We start from the raw sequence: 26,727 nt of genomic DNA, 5'->3' as shown, positions 1-26,727 counted from the left end.
TACCAGTCGGGCATACGACTCTCTGCATTGGTGGACTCCACACAACCTTTGCAAGGGCCGACTGTTCCAAGAGCCCGTGCCGCAGATTGTCCTGACAACGGACGCATCTCTCCAGGGATGGGGAGCTCATGTGCTCACTTACACAGTGCAGGGACTATGGACGACGCAGCAACAAAAGATGCACATCAACTATCTGGAACTGATGGCAATCTTCATGGCGCTCAAGTCCTTCATTGTACATCTGTGCAACAAAGTCGTGCTAGTCCGGACGGACAACATGACCGCGATGTACTACATTCAAAAGCAGGGGGGCACCCACTCGCCACAGCTGTCTCATCTGGCTCAGAGCATGTGGAAGTGGGCCATTCAGAGGAACATTTTCCTCATGGCAGAACACCTCCCAGGAAAGGACAATCAGATGGCGGATCTGCTCAGCAGATACAGCCATCAAATGCACGAGTGGGAGATACACCCATCTGTTCTCCACCCGTACTTCCAGCAGTGGGGTCATCCGGAGATAGACCTGTTTGCCACAGCAGAGAACGCAAAATGCCAACTCTTTGCCGCCAGGTTCCCTCACCCACAGTCGCAGGGGAATGCGATATGGATGAACTGGTCAGGCAAATTTGCGTACGCTTTTCCGCCAGCCCCTCTAATACCGCTGGTCGCAAGAAAGCTAAGGCAGCACGAGATGACTCTCATCCTGGTTGCTCCAACGTGGGCGCGCCAGGCTTGGTACACCACGTTCCTCGAACTCTCAGTGGTGCCGCATCAAAGACTGCGCCTCACGCCCAGTCTTTTGACGCAGAACCATGGAGACATTCAGCATCCAGATCCACAACAGCTCAACCTGGCGATCTGGCTCCTGAAGTCCTAGAGTTTGGATACCTTAACCTACCTCCGGAGTGCATGCACATCATCAAGGAGGCGAGGAAACCAACTACTAGAGCATGCTATGCTGCAAAGTGGAAGCGTTTTGTCATTTACTGTACAGCCAATGACATCAACCCGCTAGATGCATCTATCCCCAACATCATCTGCTATCTGTTGCATCTTTACAAGTGCAATCTAGCGTACACTTCCATTCGGATACATCTATCCGCCATAGCGGCTTATCTCCAGAACAGGCAGCACCTCTCTGTCTTCAGGGTGCCTGCCATTAAAGCCTTCCTTGAAGGTCTGAAACGAGTCATTCCCCCAAGAACACCGCCAGCTCCGGTGTGGAACCTCAATGTCGTTCTCACCAGACTGATGGGACCGCCATTTGAGCCACTGCACTCGTGTGAACTCCAGTTCCTTACGTGGAAAGTAGCTTTCCTTGTAGCTATTACGTCTCTGAGGCGTGTCAGTGAGCTGCAGGCGCTCACAATCCAAGAGCCATTCATTCAAATCCATCCAAATAGGGTAGTGCTACGCACTAACCCCAAATTCCTTCCGAAGGTGGTGTCACAGTTTCATCTAAACCAAACTATTGACTTACCAGCATTCTTTCAAAACCCGCAAACGGTGGCGGAAAGAATGCTCCATACCTTAGATGTACGGAGGGCGTTGATGTACTACATAGACAGAACACAACCCTTTAGAAAAACAAAACAACTCTTTGTTGCCTTCGCACCACAACACAAAGGCAACCCGATTTCCAAAGCAGGGATAGCCAGATGGATTGTTAAATGCATCCAGATATGTTATCAAAAAGCCAAGCGCACTTTAACAATACCCCCCAGAGCGCACTCCACACGCAAACTGGGGGCATCCATGGCTTTCCTAGGGAACATTCCTTTAGAGGATATTTGCAGAGCAGCCACGTGGGTTACACCACACACCTTTACTAAACACTACTGTGTTGATGTGCATTCCAAGCAGCAAGCTGCTGTAGGACAGGCTGTTCTGAAGACACTTTTTCAGGTTTCTGCAGCTGGCACGGGCAACCGCCGCTGATGGAGGGACTGCTATGTATTCTATGCTAAGATATGAATTTAGCAGCCCACATGCCTCGAACTGAATATGCTACTTACCAGTATGCATCTGTTCTTGGCATGTAGGGCTGCTAACATTCATATCGCCCGCCCTCCTCCCCGGTGCCTGTCGCAGCTGCAGATATACTATTGTATTTATTCATTAGCATGGACATCCTTTACACTTTTCACTCCATCTTCTGCCACAATGGCGAAAAACAATCTGGGGATGGAGCCGATGCCCATGCGCACTGTAGTCCAGGGGAGGAGCCACCTATCTCAGGATACTTCGAAGACTCTTCCAGGACAACAATGTGCAATCATCCGAGCCCAACACTAGGCGGCGATCTAATGCTAAGATATGAATGTTAGCAGCCCTACATGCCAAGAACAGATGCATACTGGTAAGTAGCATATTCATTCCTTTATAGCAGAGATCACAAACCTAGGATTTTTGGGAGTTATTACATTTTGAAAATACATGATAGTGTATGATGCATTGAGTTACTGGGTAGGGCAGCCAACTACCATGGGGTGCAGCTACACACGCAGTCATTCGAAGAGGATTTTCTCTTTGAAACCCTCAGTGGCACACAGAAGTCATCACATACACTACCCATGCTAAAAAGGATGGTCCAGTATGTAGATGACACTTTTAATGACCCAGTCAGAGCTCGTATTCTTACCCCTAGAGTGGACAAGAATTACAAGCCAGCACCATGACCCATTATAAGGGGACAATTGCCACTAGACTCCCTGGTTGTGTCAAGTGCAAGAAAGAGAGCCAACTCCGACATCAGGAGATGCTCCACCTCGATTAGGAATCAAAACGTATTGACGCTTCTGGGAAAAGGGTAGCTTCAGGCAGCCAATTTCTGGCGTGCCTCCAACACTCGGGCATTGCTAACGCGATACGGCTGTGCGCACTTAGATGAAATGGACCAACTAATCCCATATTTACCCCAGGAAAACAAATCAAAAGCACAAGATCTGGTTCATGAAGGGCAACTTATTTCCAACAATCAAATGAGATGTTCTCTAGATGCTGCGGACACTGCTGCTTGAGCTATCAACACTAGTGTCCTTTTAAGGAGGCATGCCTGGCTCCTCATATCTGGTTTAAACCTGAGGTTCAAACCTCCATATTAAATACCCCATTCGACAAGGAACATCTATTTTGCCCAGTAGTAGACTCTTTACTTAAAAAATGAAGAAAGATACTGAGGTAGCCAAATCTGTGGGAGGCCTTCAGTCCACACAGTCGTGGTTCCTTTTGACGCTCCTTTTACCAAGGAGGTTCCAAGAATACCTATTCAGAAGCCACCTATAAGGGCAATAGCCAACCCTTTTCTTCTAGGGGTTATTTCAGGGGAGGTTACAGTGGTAACAACGGTAAAGGCAGGGGCAGGGGTTCGAACACTCGCATCTCCCCCGCCAACACAAAGCAGTGACTTACCTTGACTTCCCCCTGACCACTTAACACTGTCAGATTTTCGGCCGGTCTGGCAGTCGATAACAACAGACAGTTGTTGGGTACTCCAAATTATCCATTCTGGTTACTGCCTGGTTACTGCCTGGAATTTATCAACACTCCTCCAAATATCCCACCAAAGCCACACAAACTATCACCAGATCATCTACAACTCAAACAATAGGTGCAGTCTCTGCTTCTAAAAGGGGCTATAGAGCCTGTGCCACCCCAACATCACGGGTCGGGCGTATACTCCTTTTATTTCCTAATGCCAAAAAAGATGGTTCCCTCAGACCAATTTTAGATCTTAGACAACTCAACCGGTACATTAAGTCAGACCATTTCCACATGGTGACACTTCAACAGGTACATCCTCTACAACAAAAAGGCGACTTTCTATCTACTCTAGATCTAAAAGACACCTACTTTCATATACCAGTTCACCCTGCTCATCGCAAATTCCTCAGGTTTGTGGTAACCGATCAACATTATCAGTTCCGGGTACTCCCATTTGAGATCACCATTGCCCCCAGAGTTTTCAAAAAGTGTCTTGTCACCTGAAGAGACCAAGCATCCATGTCTTCCCGTACATGGACGATTGTATAATCAAAGCCAACATGTAGCTACAATGTCTGCAGTGCACTTTTAGGACAATCAGTTACTGCATTAACTTGGGTTCACTATCAATGTGCCAAAGTCACATCTCCAACCAGCCAATACAAAGGACTGCCTAGGAGCCACAATAGATACTCAAAAAGCTCTCGCTTTTTCCAGTGTAGCCAGAATTCGAAATAGGCTTTAGTTCTCCGCTTTCAATCCAATTATTGGATTCCAGCTCGAATTTACAAGCAGCTACTGGGGATGATGACATCCTGCATTATGATTGTTCCCCATGCCAGAGTGCACATGAGTCCGTTTCAAGAATGCTTAGCCACTCAGTGGAACCAGTCACAAGGTCTATTGACCAATCTAGTGTTGGTAAGCGGTCGTACTCATCTACAACCGCACACAGTGCACCGCTTGTGGAGCCAACAACAAAAGTTGTTTCACATCAATCACCTAGAGCTTCTTGCAATATTCCTAGCACTCAAGGTGTTTTAAACTCACCCAGAGGTCACAGCTGTCATAATTCGTACAGACAACATGGCAGCCATGTGTTACATACATAAACAGAAGGGGACACTCTCTCCAAATGACCTACTTAGCCCAAGACATCTGGAGGAGGGCCGTTCGCCACAGACTTTACCTCCTAGCCGAACACCTCCCAGGAGTCGTAAACCAGATTTCAGATCTCAGCAGACAGAGGCAGCAAATATACAAATGGGAACTCCACCCTCTGGTCCTCCTTCCATACTTTCAATGTTGGGGCATCCCTCACATAGACCTGTTTGCTACATACCAAAACGCAAAATGCCTAAACTTTGCGTCCAGGTATCCTCGCCCATTGTCCAGAGGCAATGCACTATGGATGAATTGGTCAGGGATATTTGCTTACACTTTTCCGCCTCTCCCACTCATTACATCAGTGGTTCGGAAACTCAAACAAGCGTCCCTGACGCTAAACCTAGTTGCTCCCATGTGGGCACGTCCGCCTTGGTTCACATCCCTATTCGAACTCTCGGTAGTTTCTTACCAGAAGCTATGTCTTACAACCAATCATCTCACACCGAGCCATGGAGACATAAGATATCCACACCCCAGTCAACTCAATCTGTCGATCTGGCTCCTGAAATATTCGAGTTTGGCTATCTTAATTTACCGCCAGACTGCATGAATATTATCAAAAAGGCTAGACTCCCTACCACCAGAGCCTGCTATGCAGCAAAATGGAAGCGGTTTGTTATCTAATGTAATAACAACCCCATCAACCCGCTTGATGCTTCTGTACAAAACATTATTTGTTACATCTACAACGTTCTAATTTAGCGTACACTTCCATAAACTTACATCTGGCGGCAATAGCTGCATACCTCCGGAATAGACCACTGATATCTCTTTTTAGAGTGCCTTTTATCAAAGCCTTTATGAAGGGACTCTAGTCATTCCCCCTGAGATGTCCACCTGCTCCCGTGTAGAATCTCAATATTGTTCTCACCAGACTAATGGGTCCACCCTTTCAGCCATTGCATAAATGTGAACTGCAATTTCTCACATGGAAAGTTGCTTTCCTCGTTGCTATCACATCACTCAGAAGAAAGGGTGAGCTTGAGGCATTAACTATAGAAGAACCCTTTTTTACAAATGCTCTCTCTGTATTGGAGCCCACATGCCTGATCTTTTACACCCCAGCCCTCCCTGTAGGGCCTTATACGGTGCCCACTGCCTTATCTTAGCCCTGATGAAGACCCCCACGTAAGGTACCAATAAACCTACAACATAATTGGGGTTGAAACCTCAACACATCTTTCTGTGCCAGCCACAATACAACAGAGATTGTTCAACTGTATTTTTTCTGTGTAGCTTGGTTATGTTAAATCATGCAAACTAATGTGTATGGAGGAAGTATAAAGTCCTGTTTTTCTGTTAGACTAGGAATTAACTGCTTGCACAATTCCTTTACCCTTCATTTCACTTCATCCTCACGAAACCAACCCACAACCCCTATATCAATCCTTCTTTTCCCCGTCTCTCTGGGCACTTTTGTGTAAAAGTAAAGTCCACATTTGTAAAGCGCGCAATCACCCGTAAGGGTCTCTAGGCGCTGGGGGGCCGTCGGGAAGATTAAGCGAGCTATTGCCCAGAGTCACATGGTGCTGGGCTGACCTGCCGCCGGAGCCGGGGATGTACAAATTTTACTTTGTAAATGTATGCATTTGAGAACCTGCCGGTGTGATTAAATAACACTGGTCAATCACTAAATTTCTGCATTATTTGTTTATAATTTGTTACTGTATGTTTTGCGTGTCCTGTGGCAAAATACTATTTACTGGGACCATCGTATATTGTACATTACTATAGTAGGGAAGGTGTTCCCAAGCGAAAAGAGAACATTAGCACTGCTGCGGGAGGAGACACATCTGTACCACAAGGGGTAAGCTCTGACAGTGAGGAAGAGTCTAGGAATGATGGATTCATGCATTCATTTAATCCCCAACATTCGCTTGCACATGAGGCTGTTCCAGGAATGACTTCAAGAGCAATGGTCACAGGCAACACAGAGTTGGGTGATATAGTGGTAGTCACACAAACAGTTAATCAGGTGATGTTATGGTGGACCAAAACAAACCTAGTGCAGGGAAGATTTTTCACACAACCAACTCCAACAGTAACCATAACAACATATGCTTCCCAGATAAGATGGAAAGCACATATGAACAGCCTCAGAGTAAGAGGGTTGTGAAACACGAGTAAGCAGTAAAACACATCAATTTCCTGGAGCTAAAAACTGTGTTCCTAGCCTTAAAAGCCTTGCAGAAGGAGCTTTACGGAAAGAAAGTGTTAATAAACACAGACCAAACAACCACCATGTTTTACATAAGCAAGGAGGAACAGTCTTTAGCACTCCACGCTGGCTCAACAACTATGGAAATGAGCAATCCCAAAGATAATAGACATAATTGCGGTACACTTGCCAGGAAAAGACAATGTAGAGGCAGACGTCAGCATCCCACGAATGGGAACTGAATCAATCAGAACTACACAAAATATTCAGGAAATGAGGGACTCCACAAATTGACCTATTTGCAACTTACCACAATGCAAAATACCAACACTTCGCATCCAGACAACCTTGCAAGCAGACCCTAGGGAATGCGCTATGGATAAACTGGTCAGGGATATTTGTTTACGCTTTTCCCCCCAATACCACATCACCACAAAGTGATCGACAAATGCAAGATCAGCCACATGACCATGATTCTCATTGGACCACAATGGGCCAGACAAACCTGGTTCTCGGAGATAATGGAGATCATACAGGGAACCGTGCACAGGCTTCCAAAAAGATAAGACCTATTAACAATGCAAAACGAATGGGTACTTCACCCAGCACCCGAGAGCCTAAGCCTAACGGCATGGCTCCTGAGGACTTAGAATTTGCACACCTCAAACTGCTAGAAAGTACAATGGACTCAAGAAAACGAACAGCAAGAAAATGTTACACAGCAAAATGGAAGAGATACTTTCAATGGTGCCGTGAAGAAAACCTCTCGATCCCAAGGGAAACCGTTCTAAAATACCTGCCGCATTTATTACAAGGTAATCCAAGCTACACGTCATTAAAGGTTCAATTAGCAGCAATTGTAGCCTCTACAAGAGGAGAAACTGGAAAGAGTTTTTTCACTTCTCACAGTCAAAAGTTGCCTGGAAGGAGCAAAAAGAATAGCACCGCCATAAAGACTAGCAAACCGCTACAAAATCTATGCACAGCTTGTGAATCCAGCAAAGACGCTGCTAAACAGATAGTTTCTTACCTGTCGGTGTGGTTTTGCCACTTGAAGAAGTTTCTGGATTCACTAGCAAACCCACCCTCCACCACCAGAAAGATGAGACTCGAGTAAAAGAAGAAAAAAAATCTGTAGATGGTGACCTAAGGTGGGAGCTTCCGGAGAAAGCACAAAGGACACCAAATGGTTGTATGTCGACGCCCACCACCAACAACACAAAAAAGAAATACAACCATTCCGGATCCAACCACTAGATGGTGGAATAATGCACAGCATGTGAATTCAGAAAATTCTTCAAGCTGCAAAACTACACTGACACGTAAACTATACGTTAGCCCCTGTCCTCCCGGTACACTCATAGCACCTCAGTCTAAAATTCTCTTCCAGGGGATCCTCATCAAAGTCATAAGCACTGAATATTCCCGCCCATGTGCGGGACCCCGGAAACAATATAAAAATATATATGTAAAAAACACATATATCTCGCTCCACATATATGTATGTACATATATTATTTTTCTCACACCAATGCAGATCCATAACTGAGGCTAAAACAATGTAAACACATATACATGCACTGCAATTAGTAAGGAAGCAAAAGAAAAAACACATTAGATCAAATAACCTTTGAACTTTGTGTTTTAATGAGTAGACCACTCATAATCCTGAAAATTGCTTGCAAATAGACATTGTTAGCCCTCAGGCTGCATTGCAAAACAATAGCATAGAAAATGAAACCATTTTCAACAAAAAACTGGCACCGTGCCTTTAAGGCAGCCATGACCCCAGGCTTCCCATCATGCCTCAGGGGTGACAGTTAGGTCAGTTGTTCTTTCCGGCTCCTTCAGTCAGGACCCTGGTGAAACAGCTCCCTTTCTTTTTGACTTTTTGTCAAAAAATATTCTTATCTACAATTTTTTGCTTTCACTCGACGTCTTTTTGACTTAGGGTGTTACTTCTACCTTTTTTTGGCTTAAAAAAGGTAATTTTTCTGTCAGATGCCTTCACTCTTTGACAAGTGCCCTTCATGTGGAAGGAAGATGGCCAAGACTGACACTCATTCAGTGTGTATCCTGTGCCTACCAGAATCTCACTCATCGAAAACCTGTGAACACTGCCAGGTTTTATCATCCAGAACTCTGAAAGAACGTGAGAGAATTCGTGTTTATGGGCTTTCTGAGAGAGGAAGATCTCCCAAGAAGCAGAAAAGTCGGAAGACGCGGTCGACGTCGAAAGAAGCCCCGACTGGTTCACATTCGGCGTCGAGATCGGCGTTGGAGAAGCAGTCGGCGACGAAGAAGATGTCTTCAGCGTCAACATCGAAGGTACCTCCGCTACAGACAGCGTCGAGGGATAGGTCACCGTCGAAGCAGAACAGTTCGACGGCGAGCCACCTGACGTCGAAGCAGCATCGTCATGCTATGACGTCGAGGCATTCTCCGTCGACGCCTGGCCACCGGCGTTCGGCGTCGAGCCATCCTCCGTCGACGACTAGTCATGGTCGTTCGGCGTCGAGGGTGCCTCTATCGACACATAGTCGATCGACGTCAAAGCAGCCCACGTCGACGCCCGATCAATGGCGTTCGACGTCGAGGCAGCCTCCGTCGCATTCGGGTAAGCGGCATTCGGCCTCAAGGCACACCCCGTCGCCGACAGAGCACCGGCGATCGGCGTCGAAGCAGCCTCAGTCGTCGTCGAGTAGACAACCTTCGACGGTGAGGGGCTCTATGCCGAAGGACACTCGTCACCCGAGGTCGGCATCGAGGAAGCCACGGTCGACGTCGAGGGAGCTTCTACCTGCTCGGCGTCGATACAGCCACTGTCGATGGATCAGCAGAGATCCAGAGAACGGAGTGTTTCGCAGCTCCTGAACATCTCTCCTTCAAGATCACAGGAGAGGTCGCCTTTGCAGCAGGTGCTGCAGGAAAAGGAGGGTGAACCATTGGACCAGTCTCAAGTATTAATGTCTCAGTTAGGTTCTCCAGGATCTGCATCAGCTGCGGAGGTGGGACAATCTCCACTACAGGAGCCTCCTGCCAAGAGAAGGAGAGTCACAGAAGAGAGATCTCGTTCCAGGTCTTCCTCTAGATCTATAGTGAGCCTATCCTCATCCTCCTCAGCATCTCAGTGGCGGATCTTCGGATGGACGAAACAGTGTTTCGGATAGGGAGAGATCCAAGTCCCCTGCAAAATCGCAACAGGACCAAGCGGATCAACCTCCACGATCACGTTCTCCAGTGAAGGATTCCGCACACAAATCTCCTCCTGTTCGTCTTTCCCCACGGTGGTATAGACCTCTTCACCAAGGACAAGGAGACAGCTGATCGGCTGAAAGCACATCGAGACCAGGCTCATCGCCGTAAGGAACGGTCACGTTCTAGGCACTCAAGTAAGAGAGGATCTCGTCGCAGAGACCGATCGCACTCTAGAACGTGCTCAAGTAGAAGATCTAGGTCCAGGAGGACTCGTAGTTCTTAAAGTTCTTCGAAGACCCGCTCTCACAGGGATTACTCTCCGACCTTGACAAACAGTCCACGCTCAAGGATATCTCCAACTGAGGATATTTTTTCATTCCAGGATATCTTGGGCAGGGGAGCCCTGAAGCTAGGAGTGCCTATGACTGCTCCACAGATCAAGACGACAGTCATATTTGAAACCCTACAGCACAGAACGGCACCCAAACCTTTGTTGCCGATGGTCCCGGGTATAACGGACCCAGTAAATGAAGTCTTCCTGACGCCGGCAACGGTGAAGTCCGTCCCAGCGAGGATTCTCAAGAAGTATCGTCCTCCTGATGAGGATCCTCTGTTCCTCAAATCTGATCCCCCGCCTGATTCAGTAATCATTGCGGCAGCTAGAAAATCCAATGCGGTAGCTTCCTCATCCACGGTGCCTCCGGATAAGGACAGCAAGGTGCAAGATTCCTGGGGGAGAAGAGTTTGTAACACCTCAGCTTCTTTCCTCAAAGTCTCCAATGCGGAAGCGCTGCTCGGCAGATATGATAGATCTCTGTGGGACTCACTTCAGAGATTTTCTGAAAAACTTCCTCAGGAGGATAGAAAGGACTTTGAGGAGGTTCTGATTGAGGGCAGTCAAGTCTCCAATCAGATTATAGGAGCGGCGGCAGATGGGGCAACGCTGGCTGTGCATGGTTATGCGCATGGAATCACAGCGAGGAAATCCTCATGGTTGCGCCTTACGGCATTAAAACCCGAGGCTCAAGCCAGGATTCTAAATCTTCCTTTTTCGGGCAAGTCTCTCTTTGGTGCGAGTGCTGATGAGGAGATGCAGCGTATGAAGACTGAGTTGGACACCCTCAAAGCCGTGGGGCTTGAAAAGAAAAAGGAATTTAGGAAGAAGTTCCGTTCGGACAACAAGGGAACTTCGAAGCAGAGGGTTCAAACCCCTCAATGGCAGAAGGGCCAGAACCAACAAGGCCAACAGAAATCACAATACAAAGGCAAGCGCAATTCCAAAGGAAATGGGAATCAGCGCCAAGGCAACAACTTCAATAAGTCTCAGCAGAAGCAATGAGTCTTCACTTCCCCCAGCGCCGTAGCCCACTCCAGTGGGGGGAAGCATTGCACATCACAGAACAGAGTGGCAGGCCATTACAAAAGATCAATGGGTGTTGTCTACGCTGCAGAATGGGTACTGTCTTCGTTTCCATTGTCTACCTCCGCCAGTTCCTCCGATGTCAACGTCAAGCCACCAGCTACAAATGTTAAAGAAAGAAGTAGCGACACTCCTCGAGAAATCAGCCATCGAGAGGGTTCCGGTGGCTCAAAGGGGGAAAGGAGTATACTCGAGGTATTTTCTGGTCAGAAAACAGGACCAGAAGGCAGAATAGACCTATTCTGGACTTGAGAACACTCAATCTACATGTACGAAAAGAAAAATTCCGCATGTTGGCGCTCCATCAAATATATCCACATCTCAGGAAGGGGGATTGGATGTGTTCGGTGGACCTTCAAGACGCATATTTTCATGTCCCGATACGACCAGATCACAGAAGATTCCTTCGGTTCCGGGTGGGGACCTCTCACTACCAGTTCAAAGTCCTTCCTTTTGGGTTGAAGTCGGCCCCCCTGAGTGTTCACAAAGTGTCGCAGTGGTGGCGGCAGCTCTGCGCCGCAGGGGAGTCTTCGTATACCCATACTTAGACGATTGGCTGTTGAAAGGTCCAACTCCAGACAATGTACGGAATCTATTCCAGACATGCATAGAACTTAGTCAACGTCTAGGCCTGCATGTCAACTTCACGAAGTCTGTCTCCCATCCCACTCAGAAGATTCACTTCCTAGGAGCTCTGCTAGACTCCGAGGTAGGAAAAGTGTTTCCTTCGGAGGAGAGACAGTTTTCAATAGCGCTCAAGTGCCAGCAAGTTCTTCGCAACAGGACTCAAAGTTCGAAAGATAGTCTCCCTCTTGGGGTCGATGGCTTCCTGCATATTTTTGGTACCGAGCGCCAGACTTCGGATGCGTCCTCTTCAGCAGGATCTGGAGGACAAATGGGACCAGCAATCAGATCGATGGGACGATCAGATCACTTTGTCGGAGGTAGCACGAGCTTCCATTCCGTGGTGGACGAAGAAGGAAAACATGCAAGTGGGAGTTCTCTTCCATCAATCTCCTCCTACGCAAACGATCATCACAGACGCATCATTGCAAGGCTGGGGGGCGCACATGGGCCCTCTTCAGGTGCAAGGTCTGTGGTCGTCAAAAGAAAGCACCTACCACATCAACTTGCTGGAGTTGAGAGCAGTCCACCTGGCTCTAAAAGCTTTCCTTCCCTCGATTCAGACAGAGGTGGTGCTAGAACAAACGGACAACACCACCACTATGTACTATTTAAACAAGCAGGGAGAAACCCGCTCAAGGACTCTGTCACTAGAAGCTCAGGGCATCTGGCATTGGCTTCTGGCTCGCAAGTTGTCTGTTCAAGCAGTCCACCTCCCAGGAGAGCAAAACGTGAGGGCGGACGCACTAAGTCGACACTTCGAGGACAGAGAGGACTGGGTTCTCAACGACGAAGTACTAGACGACGTTTTCCAGGCTTGGGGTCGTCCTTCTATAGATCTCTTCGCGGACGACGTAAACAGCAAATGCCCAAGCTTCTCCTCGAGGTTCTATCGACCAGGAACGAGGGGGAATGCTCTTTTGATCGATTGGTCAGGGGAATTTGTGTACGCCTTTCCACCCCTTCCTCTGATCCCGAAGGTGGTGAGCAAGCTGAATCACACGTGCACAACAATGATCCTGATTGCCCCCGACTGGCCGAGGCAATGGTGGTACACGGATCTCCTTCACCTGTCAGTGTCTCCTCACAAGAGGCTTCCATGCAGGCCGGACCTGTTATCGAAGATGAACGGGAGGATTCACCATCCCAACCTTCCGTCACTGAACTTGGCAGCATGGCTCCTGAGGTCATTCAGTACGGCCATCTAGGACTGCCACAAGACTGCATGTCCATTCTGAGAGAAGCACGACGTCCTTCCCCGAGACATTCTTACGCATGCAAGTGGAAGAGGTTCTGTATGTGGTGCGTGCAGAATGGTCATAATCCGGTGAAGAGTCAGGAAGAGGCAGTTCTTCCATACTTATTGTATCTTGCTAAAGCAGGTTTGAAGTTTAACTCCCTTAAGGTGCATTTAGCCGCTATAACTGCTTATAGGCGATCACCTTCACAAACCTCTTTTTTTTTTAGTTGCCAGCAGTAAAAGATTTCCTGCAAGGTCTGAAAAAGGTATACCCTCCTGTACGGCCTCCTTCTCCTCCCTGGGAACTGAACCTAGTCCTATCAAAGTTGATGGGCCCACCTTTTGAGCCCATTCATAAAGCTACTTTACAGCATATTTCCTGGAAAGCAGCTTTTTTGGTAGCGATTACGTCAGCCCGTAGGGTGAGTGAAATTCAGGCCCTGTGTACTAAAGAACCGTATACAGTTTTTCATTTGAACAGAGTGGTGCTCAGAACGCACCCTTCTTTCCTGCCGAAAGTGGTGTCAGATTTTCATGTCAATCAGTCTATCTCTTTACCCACTTTCTTTCCTAATCCCTCTACTCCAGCTGAGGGCGTTACACTCTTTAGATCTGAAGAGGGTGTTAAAGTTCTATCTAGACAGGTCAAAGTCTATTCGACATTCTGATCAATTGTTTATTAACTATGGATCGATCAGAACTGGCCATGCAGCATCGAAACGTTCCATTTCCAGGTGGATCGTTTCGTGCATCAAACTTGCTTACCAATTGGCGCAAAGACCTTTGGGGTTTACTCCTAAGGCACATTCCACTAGAGGTAGAGCGGCCACGGCGGCTTACCTACATGATGTACCCATGTCTGAGATCTGTAAAGCGGCGACCTGGAGGTCTGTCCATACATTTACCAAACATTACTGTCTTGATTCTGACACTAGAGCAGATACCCAGGTGGGCCAGGCCTCACTGAGGAATCTGTTTAACAGCTGAATTATTTGGCTGTCATGACTTGGTTGGGGTCATATACTTCTCATTTACCTGCAAGTGGTTGTTGGGCTTGCTATTCTATTCAGTGCTTATGACTACTGATGAGGATCCCCTGGAAGAGAAGCATATGTTACTTACCTGTAATCCTAGTTCTCTTCCAGGGGTATCCTCATCAAACTCATAAGCAACCCACCCGCCTCCCCAGGTAAATGAGATGTTGTACTATTTCAATCTTGTGGTTGAGCCCCGTCTTCAGGGTTATGCAAAGAACAACTGACCTAACTGTCACCCCTGAGGCATGATGGAAAGCCTGGGGTCATGGCTGCCTTAAAGGCACGGTGCCAGTTTTTTGTTGAAAATGGTTTCATTTTCTATGCTATTGTTTTGCAATGCAGCCTGAGGGCTAACAATGTCTATTTGCAAGCAATTTTCAGGATTTATGAGTGGTCTACTAATTAAAACTCAAAGTTCAAAGGTTATTTGATCTAATGTGTTTTTTCTTTTGCTTCCTTACTAATTGCAGTGCATGTATATGTGTTTACATTGTTTTAACCTCAGTTATGGAGCTGCATTGGTGTGAGAAAAATAATATATGTACATACATATATGTGGAGCGAGATATGTGTTTTTTACATATATATTTTTATATTGTTTCCGGGGTCCCGCACATGGGCGGGAATATTCAGTGCTTATGACTTTGATGAGGATACCCCTGGAAGAGAACTAGGATTACAGGTAAGTAACTTATCCTTACTGCTGGTGCCAGTGCTCATTTTCAAGCTATCCAGCTATGCAAATATTTCAACACTTACTGTTTTAGCCCATTTAGAGTTTTTGAAACCAGAGTGTATGTTCAAAGTCAAAGATAGCTTTATTCGGTATTTGTTAAAAGACCATAAAAGCACATACATTTTTTTTTAAAGAAAACATTTCATCCACAAATACTATGGTATGATTTGATGCATTATTTTACATAAAAACATTAAAAGAAGGGGGCATTAAAAAACCATTTTAAAAAACACTAGAGAAGTCCAAGATAGTTAATAAATACTGTTGAATCGAATAGTATGCAGTACAGTCATACAATCATTATGCCATCGAGCCTCTACATCTTACTACATACTTCAGAAATTTAACAGCTGCAACCATAGTAGATTCATCTTGTAACATATATATTCTGATCAGAGCTGGTTTGCATTGTCTCAATCCCCACATCTTTAGGAGGGGCAACAAGTACCTCTTTCTGCCCCACTCATAGTATTTGCAAAAAAAGATGCAGTGGATGTTTGACTGCGTAGATAGATCATCACATGGACAATTTTTTAGCCTGGCAGACCAGTCATTCGGGGCAGGAAATGATATCAGCCTATAAAAACAATCGGTCCTCATCCTTGTTAGTAGCATTCTGGGGTAGCTGGAAAGTACCGGGGCCAGGTATGGGTGTAAACCTGGACCATGTAGAATGTGACGATGAGAAACGATCGTGGACTTATTTCCATCCAGGTACCACCGCCTATCTTCTAACAGCTCAAGGCAAGTTTCTTTTAAAACTTTTTTCGACATTAAAGCACATGAGCTGGGGGTTACATAAAGTTCTGGATGGCCAACAGAGTTCAGAAATTTTTTAACATAGTATAGCCAGGTGAATTTCCTAGCCGCTGATTGGTTCATACAGTCTTGGATCACTTCCCTGCTAAAAGCTGTGTCCTTAGAGGACCATATCTTGTGCCACAACATGACTGGTCTTATCTTAATTAAATCTGTAATATGAACCCGATCTAGTTCTTTATGGCATATGGTTGTAGAGATTGATCTTGGAACAGCTAACAGATACCTGAAAAAGGCATTTTCCGCTATTTGAATTTGTGTGCAGTCGGTCATCCTCCAAATACCAGCCCCATAGGTCGCAGTAGAGACACATTTAGCTGCAAAAATCTTAAGCAGAGTGTCTATGGGTTTACCACCCAGTCTCTTGGCAAATTGTTTTACTGCGCCAATGGTGCGGGAGAAGGCCAGGTTGCGGGTAGCGGTAGCTGTAGTCCAGGTTCCTCTATTATTAAAAGTGATGCCTAAATATGAAAAAGTTTTTGTCACGCCTATCTTTGTCTGATTAACAAAAGTTTTGCAGTCTATTTTGGAATTACTTTTTTAACGTGCAACACATGGTAAAAGTTTTTCCCACGTTTGTCTTCAGATCTCTAGAGCCCATAAAAGTTGGAAAACCCCGTTAATGCCTTTTGAAGGCCCACCTGAGTTCGTGACATTATTACGGCATCGTCGGCATAGAGTAATATAGGTACCGACGAGCCGTTTATTTTTGGATAGTCAACTTCCAGATTAACCAAAAAGTCTGCCACTTTGTTAATATACAAATTAAAAAGAAAAGGTGCGAGGATACAGCCCTGTCGAACGCCCTTTTCTATAGGGAACTTCTTGGTGCGTTCTCCATTTTTTCCATGACGGACCGTTGCTCCTGCACCTCTATAGAGTTCTTATATAAAATTCAACACTGATGGGTCTATCCCCATATTGGTCAGGGTAATCCATAAGACTTTGTGATTCAAGCAGTCAAAAGCCGAGCTTAAATCGACAAACGTCATGTATAAATTCCCCTTTTTGGCCACCATATATTTGCTAGTTATTAGTGCCAGATTAAGTCCCTGCTCAACTGTGCCCAGCCCCCTCTTAAATCCATATCGGAATTTAGATAGGACCCCCTCAGTTTTGGCCCAGGATTGTAGTTTGGTAAGTAGGACTCTCCCTGCTACTTTCATCAGAGTGTCAAGCAGGGAGATTGGCCTGTAGCATTTAGGGTCCTGTCTATCTCCTTTTTTGTAGATAGGAATTACAATGGCTTCCTGCCATGTGGCTGGAAAGCCTGTTTGACTATAAGCATTCAAAACATTTGTGAGGAGCGGGGCCCATAGATCCATGTTTTCTTTAAATAAATCGATGGGGATAACATCTGGCCCTGGGGCTTTAGAATTGGCACTCTCTCGGATGGCCTGCTCAACCTCTAATGGAGAGAAAACTATATTCAATGGAAAAGTGTCTGTAGTGTGTGGTACTTCAGGCTGCGGGGCAGTGGCAATATGTGATAATGTCGCGCAGGAGTTTGACATCGGTAATTCATCATTTTTGTACAATGCCGTAAAATAACTGACCCACACTTCCTCGGCTATAGCTACCTCCAGAGAGTCAGTCTTTCTCTCCACGAAGAACGGGGCATTAACTTCTCTCCAGAATGAAATATTATCGAAGAGCGCTAGCCTTGATAAACGCCTCCCAGGCAAGATTTTTCAGTTCGTTTTTCCTGTTTTGTAGTGCCTGTTTATAGTCCTGCCTAGCTGTTCTAACTAGCTTAATATCTTTCGGGAGGGTCTTTACAGCCTGTAAGAGAGCTTTCTGGGCTCTGGTGCAGGCAGAATTGAACCAGCCGTTTGATCTAACCATTTCAACGTCTTTTCGTTTCCTAGTCAATTTATCATTTATAGTAGCAACTATCTTGTCGTAGGCCACTCTAATCTTATGGGGATTGGGATGTTGTTCCAGACACGTCATGAAATGCTCACGGTCTTTCATGATTACCTCCTTTAAAAAGTTATTCGGGTCAACCTTGGCCCACTTAATGGCATACCCATTTCTTCTGGACAGGGAAATTGAATGACGATATAATTTTTCAGACAGGCTTGGTGCGTGGCTATCAATGTTGCCCGCATCAAGACTGATGCTAGTTGGGAAGTGGTCACTCATTACTAGCTCTTCTGTTTTAAAACCCTGTACAGAACCCTGTTTGTTGTTAGACAACAACATAAAATCTATAATGGTGCCTGCCCCTCGACCATGGAAGGTCGGTTGAAAATCGACCGCGGGCTCAGAGTTCATTGGCATAGCCTAGGTCCCAGTCATGCATTAATTGGTTTAGCATGTTACCAAAAATGGTATGTTAAAAATGCGTGCTAGATTCCCCTTTTAGATTTGTTATGCCACAAATGTCAGAGCCACTATGAGGACATAAATGACAGTTGAAGTCTCCTACTATTATACAGTCAACTTCGCCCATTCCTCTCTTTAAAATATGAGTTAAATCCTCTGAGTGCTTTGGCTTCTTCTTTCAAGATGTTATTATATAAGTTGATCAGAAAAAGGCTCAGCCATTTCCCTTTAACAGAGAAACCCTGCAGGGATTTACACTCCCTGTTATTGACCTCCTCATTTTCAAATCTCTTCACTGTCAAATTTGCCAGATTAGAAACACACGTACAGAGGCCTCCAGATCTCCTACCTCGATTACCCCAAATAGACGGGATGAAGAGGGTACTGAAGCCCTCAATGTGGGACTCCTCCTGATCCCAACACTCATGGAGGCATATGATGTAAAATTTATCGGCGAAGGATAAGAATGTTTGGTCCTTCGATTTCTTGGAGAGACCAGCAATGTTCCATGATGTTAGGGCCACGCTGGCTCTCCTCGCTATTTGTGTTGTATCTTTTTCCCGTAAGTGTGGGCTCGCACTATTAACTGCACTGTGCCCTATCGTATCTCGGGTTCCTATATTAGTTTCCTCATGGGGGGACATGTCATATTCCTCATTGGCATCTATAACGTCGGGCCCCTCAAATGTGGAGCCTATAGCTGATTGATATGAGGAGGGTGATGCCAATGGTGATGGCCAAAGGGGGGCGAGATTGGTACTTAGCAGGGTTGGGCTGGTGTGACGGGGAGAATGTATTTTGTTGCACGGGTTGGGTGCTCTTCCTAAGTTTGGAGAAGTAGAATAGATTCTATGATGCTGTTTTACCCCAATTGGATACCCTAGTGGTCAATCGACCATGTCTAGGCAGTCGTATCTATTTCTAGTTGAAATACCCCTCCAGCCTTCCCAATTAGACTGTTCTCTTCTAGGAAGCCAAGACCGAGCTTCCCAGTCTCTAGTCCTATTCCTGCTCCAATGGCCCACTTGGTTCCAAGACCAGTCAGGACCCTCCTCCCAACTTGGGGGTTCTCCATGGTCAAAGGTGTTTGATGGTGAGTAAAAAAAGGAGAGGCGGTGGGCGTCGATCCCTCCCTTTTTTGCCAGGGTAGGCCAGGAGCAGATATAATCAACCGTGGAGGAATCGTCGCAGTTGATTATAACGCAATCACCCTGTATGCTTTTTCTTGATTCACCAATCCACGATACTCTTCGTACCGAAGAAATTCGGCCGGAATTTGGTGGTTGGAACGGTCTGTTTATACTCGGCCACTGCAGCACCTTGTTTCTAAGGGACCAGGAAGGTTTGTCTGTTTTCCGACAACTCTGGGACCCCAGTAAGGATGACAGTATATGGGGTCGCCTCAGGTGGAAGATGTGTCGGACGCCTGAACCTCACTCCCTTCTTTCCATCGCCCAAAGGCTGCGAAACCAGCCCTTTAGGAGGTATGAGTGGTGTAGCTTTCGACTTAACTGTCTGAATTGGACCCTTTGACGGACCAGGAGTAGCCTGAGAGTTTTCTTGAGTTGTATTGGGCTTTGCCTGCCTGGATCGTAAAGTAACCTGGGTGGTATCTTGTGTTGTTTTCCGCTCTGGTTGCGCGTTTGCAACTTTTGCAGCTTGTATCGGATTAGCACGGGAATCAGGTTGAGCTAGTTGGGCTGATGTACTAATGACTTTGGATTCCCCCCCCCCCCCCCCCCCCTGCATTAGATGGGCCTAATGTTTTCCGGGTGAAAGGTGGTGTATTCAGCTTCGCTAGTTGTTTTTCAATGTTCATTAGACTTCGCTCTACTGGCTGTAAGTAGCGTTTAAGTAGCTCCCCCATACTGTTTAGTAATTGGGTGTTGGATGCACAAGATTTACATATGCCCCCTACCCCCCCCCCGTGATATTTGGGTTCTCGGGCAATCCTGAAGTATTAAACAGAGGGGTATTGCTAGCATTTAGGGGGCACTGGATGGACTGATTTAAGCCCAGTGTAGGGATATTTGGGGGAGGTATAGATTTGTTTAAGTTGAAGTTAATCTTTTTTTTCTTTGCCTGCTTTGCTATGGCGCCCTCCCTCCTCCCCTTAGCATTTTTTTCCGGAGGTTCAGCATGAGCTTGACATTGATGTAAATCAGGTGTTTTTTCTAGATCATCAGTTAAATCCGAATCGAGGGACAACTGGGTAGCAGAGAGATCCACCGTACTAGGGACAGTGTGGATCACTGCTATGGTTTCAGATGGCAACAACAGGGGGGTGATCGATCCTGGCTGAGCCGGGGTTAGGGCAGAAGCAAGAGGGCCTATAGAAGACCTTCTCTCTATTGCCAGCTCATGAGATACCCTGCGCTCCAACATAATTATACTCTGGTCTATCGCCTCATTTGTCCTGGTGATGAAAAGATCTATTGGACCTGTTATCTGAGCGGCGTTCAGCGCTGTTTTGCTTCTAGACCCTCTGGTCATGGCTAAACACAAATGATGATAAATAGAAGTATACTGTCACAGAATAACAGTATAGGAGAAATTTCAAAATTTCAGACAGCAGAGAGCGATCTGGAATAGAAAATGCAAATAACGTGGCCCAGTCCAGTCTTACCAGTCTATAACGGGCTAAAACGGGCCCGCCCTTGGCCCGGGCTTCGCCCGGCGTCCCGTGAGACGGGGCTGAGGACTCTTTTAAGCGCCTCCTGGCGCTCACAGGTGATGCGGCTCACCGCTAGGGCGTCTGGGAAACGTAGTCCGCCCCTCGCCGGTCTCCACTCGGCGGCCCCGCTCCAGGTGGAAGGAGAGCGGCAGGGCAGCGGGAGACAGGCGGGCGTGTCCGTAGCAAGCAGCGAGGGTCAGCAGGAAATTTGTGGCGTCTGGCAGCAACAAGAGCAAAAAAAGATATTCCCCCTCACAATGGGGCTGATGACTCTTTTAAGCGCCTCCTGGCGCTCACAGGTGATGCGGCTCACTGCTAGGGCGTCTGGGAAATGTAGTCCGCCCCTCACCGGTCTCCACTCGGCGGCCCCGCTCCAGGTGGAAGGAGAGCGGCAGGGCAGCGGGAGGCGGGCGGGTCCGTTGCAAGCAGCAAGGGTCAGCAGGAAATTCGTGGCGTCTGGCAGCAACGAGCAAAAAAAGCTTTGCAGCGTGAATCTTTCTGGATTCACTATGCTGTGCGTTATTCCGCGGTCTTGTGGTTGGGTCCGGATTCGTAGTCTTTTCTTTGGTTTTTTTTTTGTTTTGTTTTTTTTGTAGCCCAGATGGGCGTCTGCGTCACACCCCCTTTGGGTGCATTTCCGGTGACGTCGGCATGCTTCCTGCGGAAGCTCCCACTCTTGGGCGCCATCTTCAGATTCTTTTTTTCCGCGGTCGGGTCTGGATCGTTCCCGTTTGGGCTCCAGACATTTTTGGAGAAAGAAGAGAAGAAAAGACAGAAATCACCAAGGAAGGTCATCAGAAGACTCCAGGGAACTTAATCAACGTGAGCTGTGCAGCATATTATGGGATATTTTATTTCTAAAGCACGCATAGATTAAAGCTTCTTAGTGCTAGGGGATTCATTGTGCCACATTAAGGATATAACGCACCATCTTATTTTATTAAGCTAGATCTTTGTGTTTGAAACCCAAGAATGTTCATTTCTGTACATAGTATCAGAAAGGCGCTGTACCGTGATTCAACCAGAGCCACTGAAAAGGTATTTTCACTAATCTTGTCCAAGCAACAGTTTGCATATGATTGTCAATAGCATCCGCGCAGAAGTATTATACATACATTTGAAGGCCAAAACAATTTGCCGTGTTTCCTGCAAAAACAAATTGTAGTGTTTTCTGCCAAAGGTTTATGATCGAGTGCCATTAATTCAATGCTGATTACCTCAAACCTTGCCAGTTTATCTTCTGTAGTAAAGCTGCACTGTTGTTTCAACAGCCCCATAATACAGCTGTATTTTGGGGAAGTTCAAGTTTACTTAAGACACTCTGGTGCTGCTACATTTGTTGGATTGTAGTGGTCTAATTGTGATCAGACCAGAGCATTTCCCTCCAAGATCAAGAAAAGGCAATGAGGCTCAAGAATTAAGGTGGATAGGGGGAGGGACAGGTGGAGTGTGATGACCTGCCTCGCTGTAGCCTTTGGCATCCGATCGGTAACGGAGGGGGGAGATGTGGGCTTCGCTAAGGTGGTAGGACATTGAATCTCTTATTCGGACCATACTACTACTACTTTACCTGTTTGCAATAAAAGCTAGAATGTAGGGCTGCTAGGGAAGTGAACCACCCTGTATGGAGTGACAGGTAAGGATTCGTGGACAGGGAAGTGGCGGGACAGAGAAGGGATACCATGCCGGCAGAAATACAGTTATCGAGATTGAGAACTGCACATTATTGAAGCGGGCTACAAGGAGATTACACCTGCTTTATTATTTAGATGGTTGTTAAAATTGTGCTGTTCCTTACAGACTCGGCCCCGAGATGTTGTGTTGCATCTCTCCTGTATGCCGCAAGCTTATGAAAAAACATGTTCCTAGCAGTCCATCACTTGATAATTTCATACTGCTTAATACACTGCCTCTCAGAGCTATTTTCATCATGAGTAAAGCTGAACTAAAAGAGCTAAAGCTTTTATTTGGTGCAACGGGTAACAGGAGATGGACAGTCAAGCTGAAGTTAGTGATTCTTTATTATTGATAAATGAACATGTACAGAGGGCTGATGCCAATGGTCATTACAAGATTTTTGTAGTGCATTTAATGGAGCAAGATTGAGTTCCATTGATGAGGGCAGATGGTGGAACTCCAGTATCGAGATTCCACTTTGGTCAGCAAAATGTCCCTTTTCAGTGGGGTTTAATGTAAAGAATAGATTACAATAACTTGCAAATTTCCTGTCTTTGTAGTTTTTTTGGTCTTTCTTGTGATGGGCTGTATAGTGATCAGATTGAGGCAGAGACATACCTCTGCTCTTGTAGGTCATGGATGTAGTTCCATCTGAGTTTGAAAGAGAATGTCCTCTCAGGCATATTAAAGAAGGGAACCATAGGTGTTAGAGTTTTACGACATAACATTACAGTAGTGTACTGTTATTTAATTAAAGGAACAGTGACATTTAGCATTTACCAATAAAACCATTGTTTTCTTCCTGCAGATGTATCCTGAAGCCGTCTGACACGCCTGGGTTACCATCTTTTGACCTCAAGACAACAGCTGCTGTACATTTTTGCAAACTGGTGCCACATTTTTATTCAACCTTTGTGTCTTGGGAACCATTGCTGGTTTATTTTCACTCTGGAACAAAACCCTCATTCTCGATTATCCAGTTGGCACAAATAGATTTATTTTTTTGCTCGCTCAATAAGTGACTGTACCCTGCCATGTCATTTCAACCCAGAAGAAGCTTTCTCAGCAGCAGCTTATATCATCCTCCATTTAGTGTCACTAAACAAATGGAACTTTACCTTTTTACATGATACAATTCCAGAAGAAATTATTTCATTTTTGTTTCAGATTTGTATACTTCATATGAGGGTTCCTGGTTACGAGATTTGATGCACTACAATTATGTTTAGTAACATTGAATCCAGAGGATGATTCTTGATGGTGGTTTGTATTTGAATGATGAAAATTGACCGACTTCACATTTTCCTTGAATATGTATATATTTTTTTTATTTCTTTTAGGCACAGCATACTAATATTGTTTGTAGTAAGATTGTATTGAGGAGGAGCCTAAAGGGACACCGTTTTTCTTTTGCATTCAATTGGAAAACTGTTCAAATTACAGGATAAAAAATGTACTCCCTAGCAGCTTGCTGCAATGCATTTTTGATTTCCATAAGCACATGGGGTCGTTGCAAACTTGGTGCCTCTGTTTTTGTTCTTTATATGTCTGGATTTTTGGTGCCTTTTGCAAAAAGAAGTGTGTGTATGTGTGCAGCCATGAGCATTTGAGTTTCGTTAACCCATGATTGCCTATGAATGTTTACGGAAAGAATGGCTTTGATAGGTCAGTGGGGTGTTTTTTTGCACTGGTAACGATTAGTTTAGTCTGATAAATTTAACATTTGAATTCAGAACACAGTTAATAAAAATTTAACTGTGTAGTTTTATGGATTACAACACCAATAGCATCCCACAAAAGTTTACGATTGGCAATAAAATGGCATCAAATGAAGGTTAAAATGTTTAAATGAACTGTTCCCTTATCAGAGAAAAGTGCTTCCTACCTGGTAGCAAACATTGCAGAGCAGACGGTCTAACTGGCACATTGAAAAGCATGTTTTGAGCAGTGTCTTAATATAATTGCTCAACGTTACTAAACTAATTTGATAGCCGAGTATTCAAGATTTATATATATATACTTTTTTTTTTTTTTAAGTATTAGGTGGTATTTTATTATTTTTATATTTCACAGAAATTTAAATCCAGCATTTGCATGTATCTTAAGTTAAATCATGCAATTTATGCATCTACTGTAGTAAATTGCATGTGTAATCCCAAATTCCTGTACATTTGTGATTAAAGTTGAATATTGAAACGCCTTTTTTCAGAGGTATTTGACTGTACACTAAACATATTTTTTTTGTAAATTTCTCAAGGACCATACTGTACAATGCCTTGTTTCATGTATTAAGTGATTTCTCAAATGACCTCTTGTAGGAAAAATTTGTATTTTTAGTTAAAATAAAATGGATAGCCTTTTTATATAATTTTGATGATTTTATTAAGTTTTTTCATTTGGCTTACATGGTCAGGCCCACTCGGGTGGTCGTCTCGGATAAATGCTGTTTGTGCAGATCGCATGTGAGAAATATTGTCATGTTCTTCATCCACATTTAAGGATTGCCATCTGTGAATGTTTTGATTGAACCTAACCAAAAAGTGCACCATACTCTTTGTACAGTCTTTAAATAGATAGTGTTAACAAGCTTAGTTGCAGTCTAATAAAATAATCCAATTATTTATTTGTCCTGAGTCGTTGTGTTCATAATACATCATGAAGTGTGATTTCTGTTTGGGAAATTTTATCTGTTTAACTCCAATACTACAAAACCTCTCCCTGATAAATCTCCAGCTTATGGGTCAGTGTTGCTAGTAGTAAACTCTTGAATACAGTTAGTTGTTTCAATGTCTACAAGGACTCCAAGTAGTGCTAGGGGCAAAATTGGTAAATTCTGAGGCTTATTCACAGAACCTTGGTTTAGACCTGCGCAAAACACATGATGTGCCTCTCTCTTCCATAATCCCAGTTCCCACCAGCAAAGAAAACACACAATAATATTTGAAAATACAGAGACAATATATCAGCTAGCACTATAAACATGCTGTACAGAAAAAGTGAATGCTGATAACGCCAACACAAAGACAGGCAAACGTCATCCTGTGTAGTAGGTTTGCACGAGATACTAAGGCAAGTGAAAACACACTATACAATACCTAATGATTAAAAAGAGCTAGAAATACAAAGTACATTTTGCACTACTATTGCAAAATCCCTACCATAGCAGATACATTACACTTATCTGTGAGGACAACATAGTTTTGGATCCTCCACTTGAAATGATTTGAATAATTGGCATAGTCCTAAAGGTGACTAAATATAAAGGGAACAGTGAGCTCAACAATAATAAACAATTCGTGAAAGACATTTTCGAGGGTGGACCAAAGAGGATTCAGGCATTTCAGGGTAGGTTTCATCATTAACCCCCACTTTTCTACTCATCCCATCACACCTGTTTCTTACTTATGACAGCTTAGTCTCTATAAAGGTTATCAACCCAGGCTTTCAATTACAAGTACTAAACAGTGTCCACCGATAACCTATTTGAAGACGTTAATGACATTACTACCATACTAGCTTCCATAACAATCACTATCACAAAATATTTTATGGAGTAAAGCCAGCTCGCCAGCAACAAGTCTTATCAAACAAGCTTAGTGATATTTGTACATTGTCAAAGGAAACATCCAACAGAGTGATGGAACCCTGATTGCAGAAGAAATTTCCCTGGTTTGGCTTTACAAATCTACCCTAGGCACTCATGACTTGTTTCATCAGTGTTCATCACTCGCCACATGCCTAGCCAAATGCTGAGTTACAGACCATTATCATAGCTATAGGAAATCTACTGTTGGGGGGGGTGGGGGGGGAAGAGGTTAGGTTATTTACATGGAAGTTCTGATCCCTCCTCTGAATTCCTCAATGTACCAGGACAGCGATTTCACCTTAGATTGTTTTTCCCGTTTAGGGGGTAAGGTTTTGTGTATAGAAAGTAAAGTGTTATATTGTTTGTGTACCTGTAGGTTTGCAGGTATTAAGGAGAAAATAAAAATATACCTTGTTCACATATTACCTAGTGCTTTCTTCCAGGGAGGTTGGTAGTATGTATATCAATCTATAGCACTAGATGCTACAAACTGATTGCTACGGGTAACAACATTGTTTCTTGTCTGTAGGAGTAGTGTTACATCATTTTCTGGATTCACATGCTGTGCATTATCTAGTGG

The 26,727-nt window shown here is 45.0% G+C and overlaps 1 protein-coding gene across 1 annotated transcript in view; it reads left to right on the top strand.

Annotated features, from left to right (window-relative positions):
* Window positions 1-25,180, top strand: part of AKIRIN1 (akirin 1) — a 188,471-nt gene extending 163,291 nt beyond the window's left edge. The window contains exon 5 of the mRNA XM_078681243.1: window positions 23,370-25,180. Within this exon, the coding sequence (XP_078537369.1) occupies window positions 23,370-23,380 (11 nt within the window). The 3' untranslated portion in view covers window positions 23,381-25,180. The remainder of the gene's footprint in view (window positions 1-23,369) is intronic.
* The last annotated feature ends 1,547 nt before the right edge of the window (window positions 25,181-26,727 follow it).

The sequence above is a fragment of the Lissotriton helveticus genome, chromosome 3_1, assembly GCF_964261635.1.
Source record: "Lissotriton helveticus chromosome 3_1, aLisHel1.1, whole genome shotgun sequence".
NCBI lineage: Eukaryota > Metazoa > Chordata > Amphibia > Caudata > Salamandridae > Lissotriton > Lissotriton helveticus.
The sequence above is the reverse complement of the archived record's forward strand: the minus strand, read 5'-3'. Positions and strand labels throughout refer to the sequence as shown.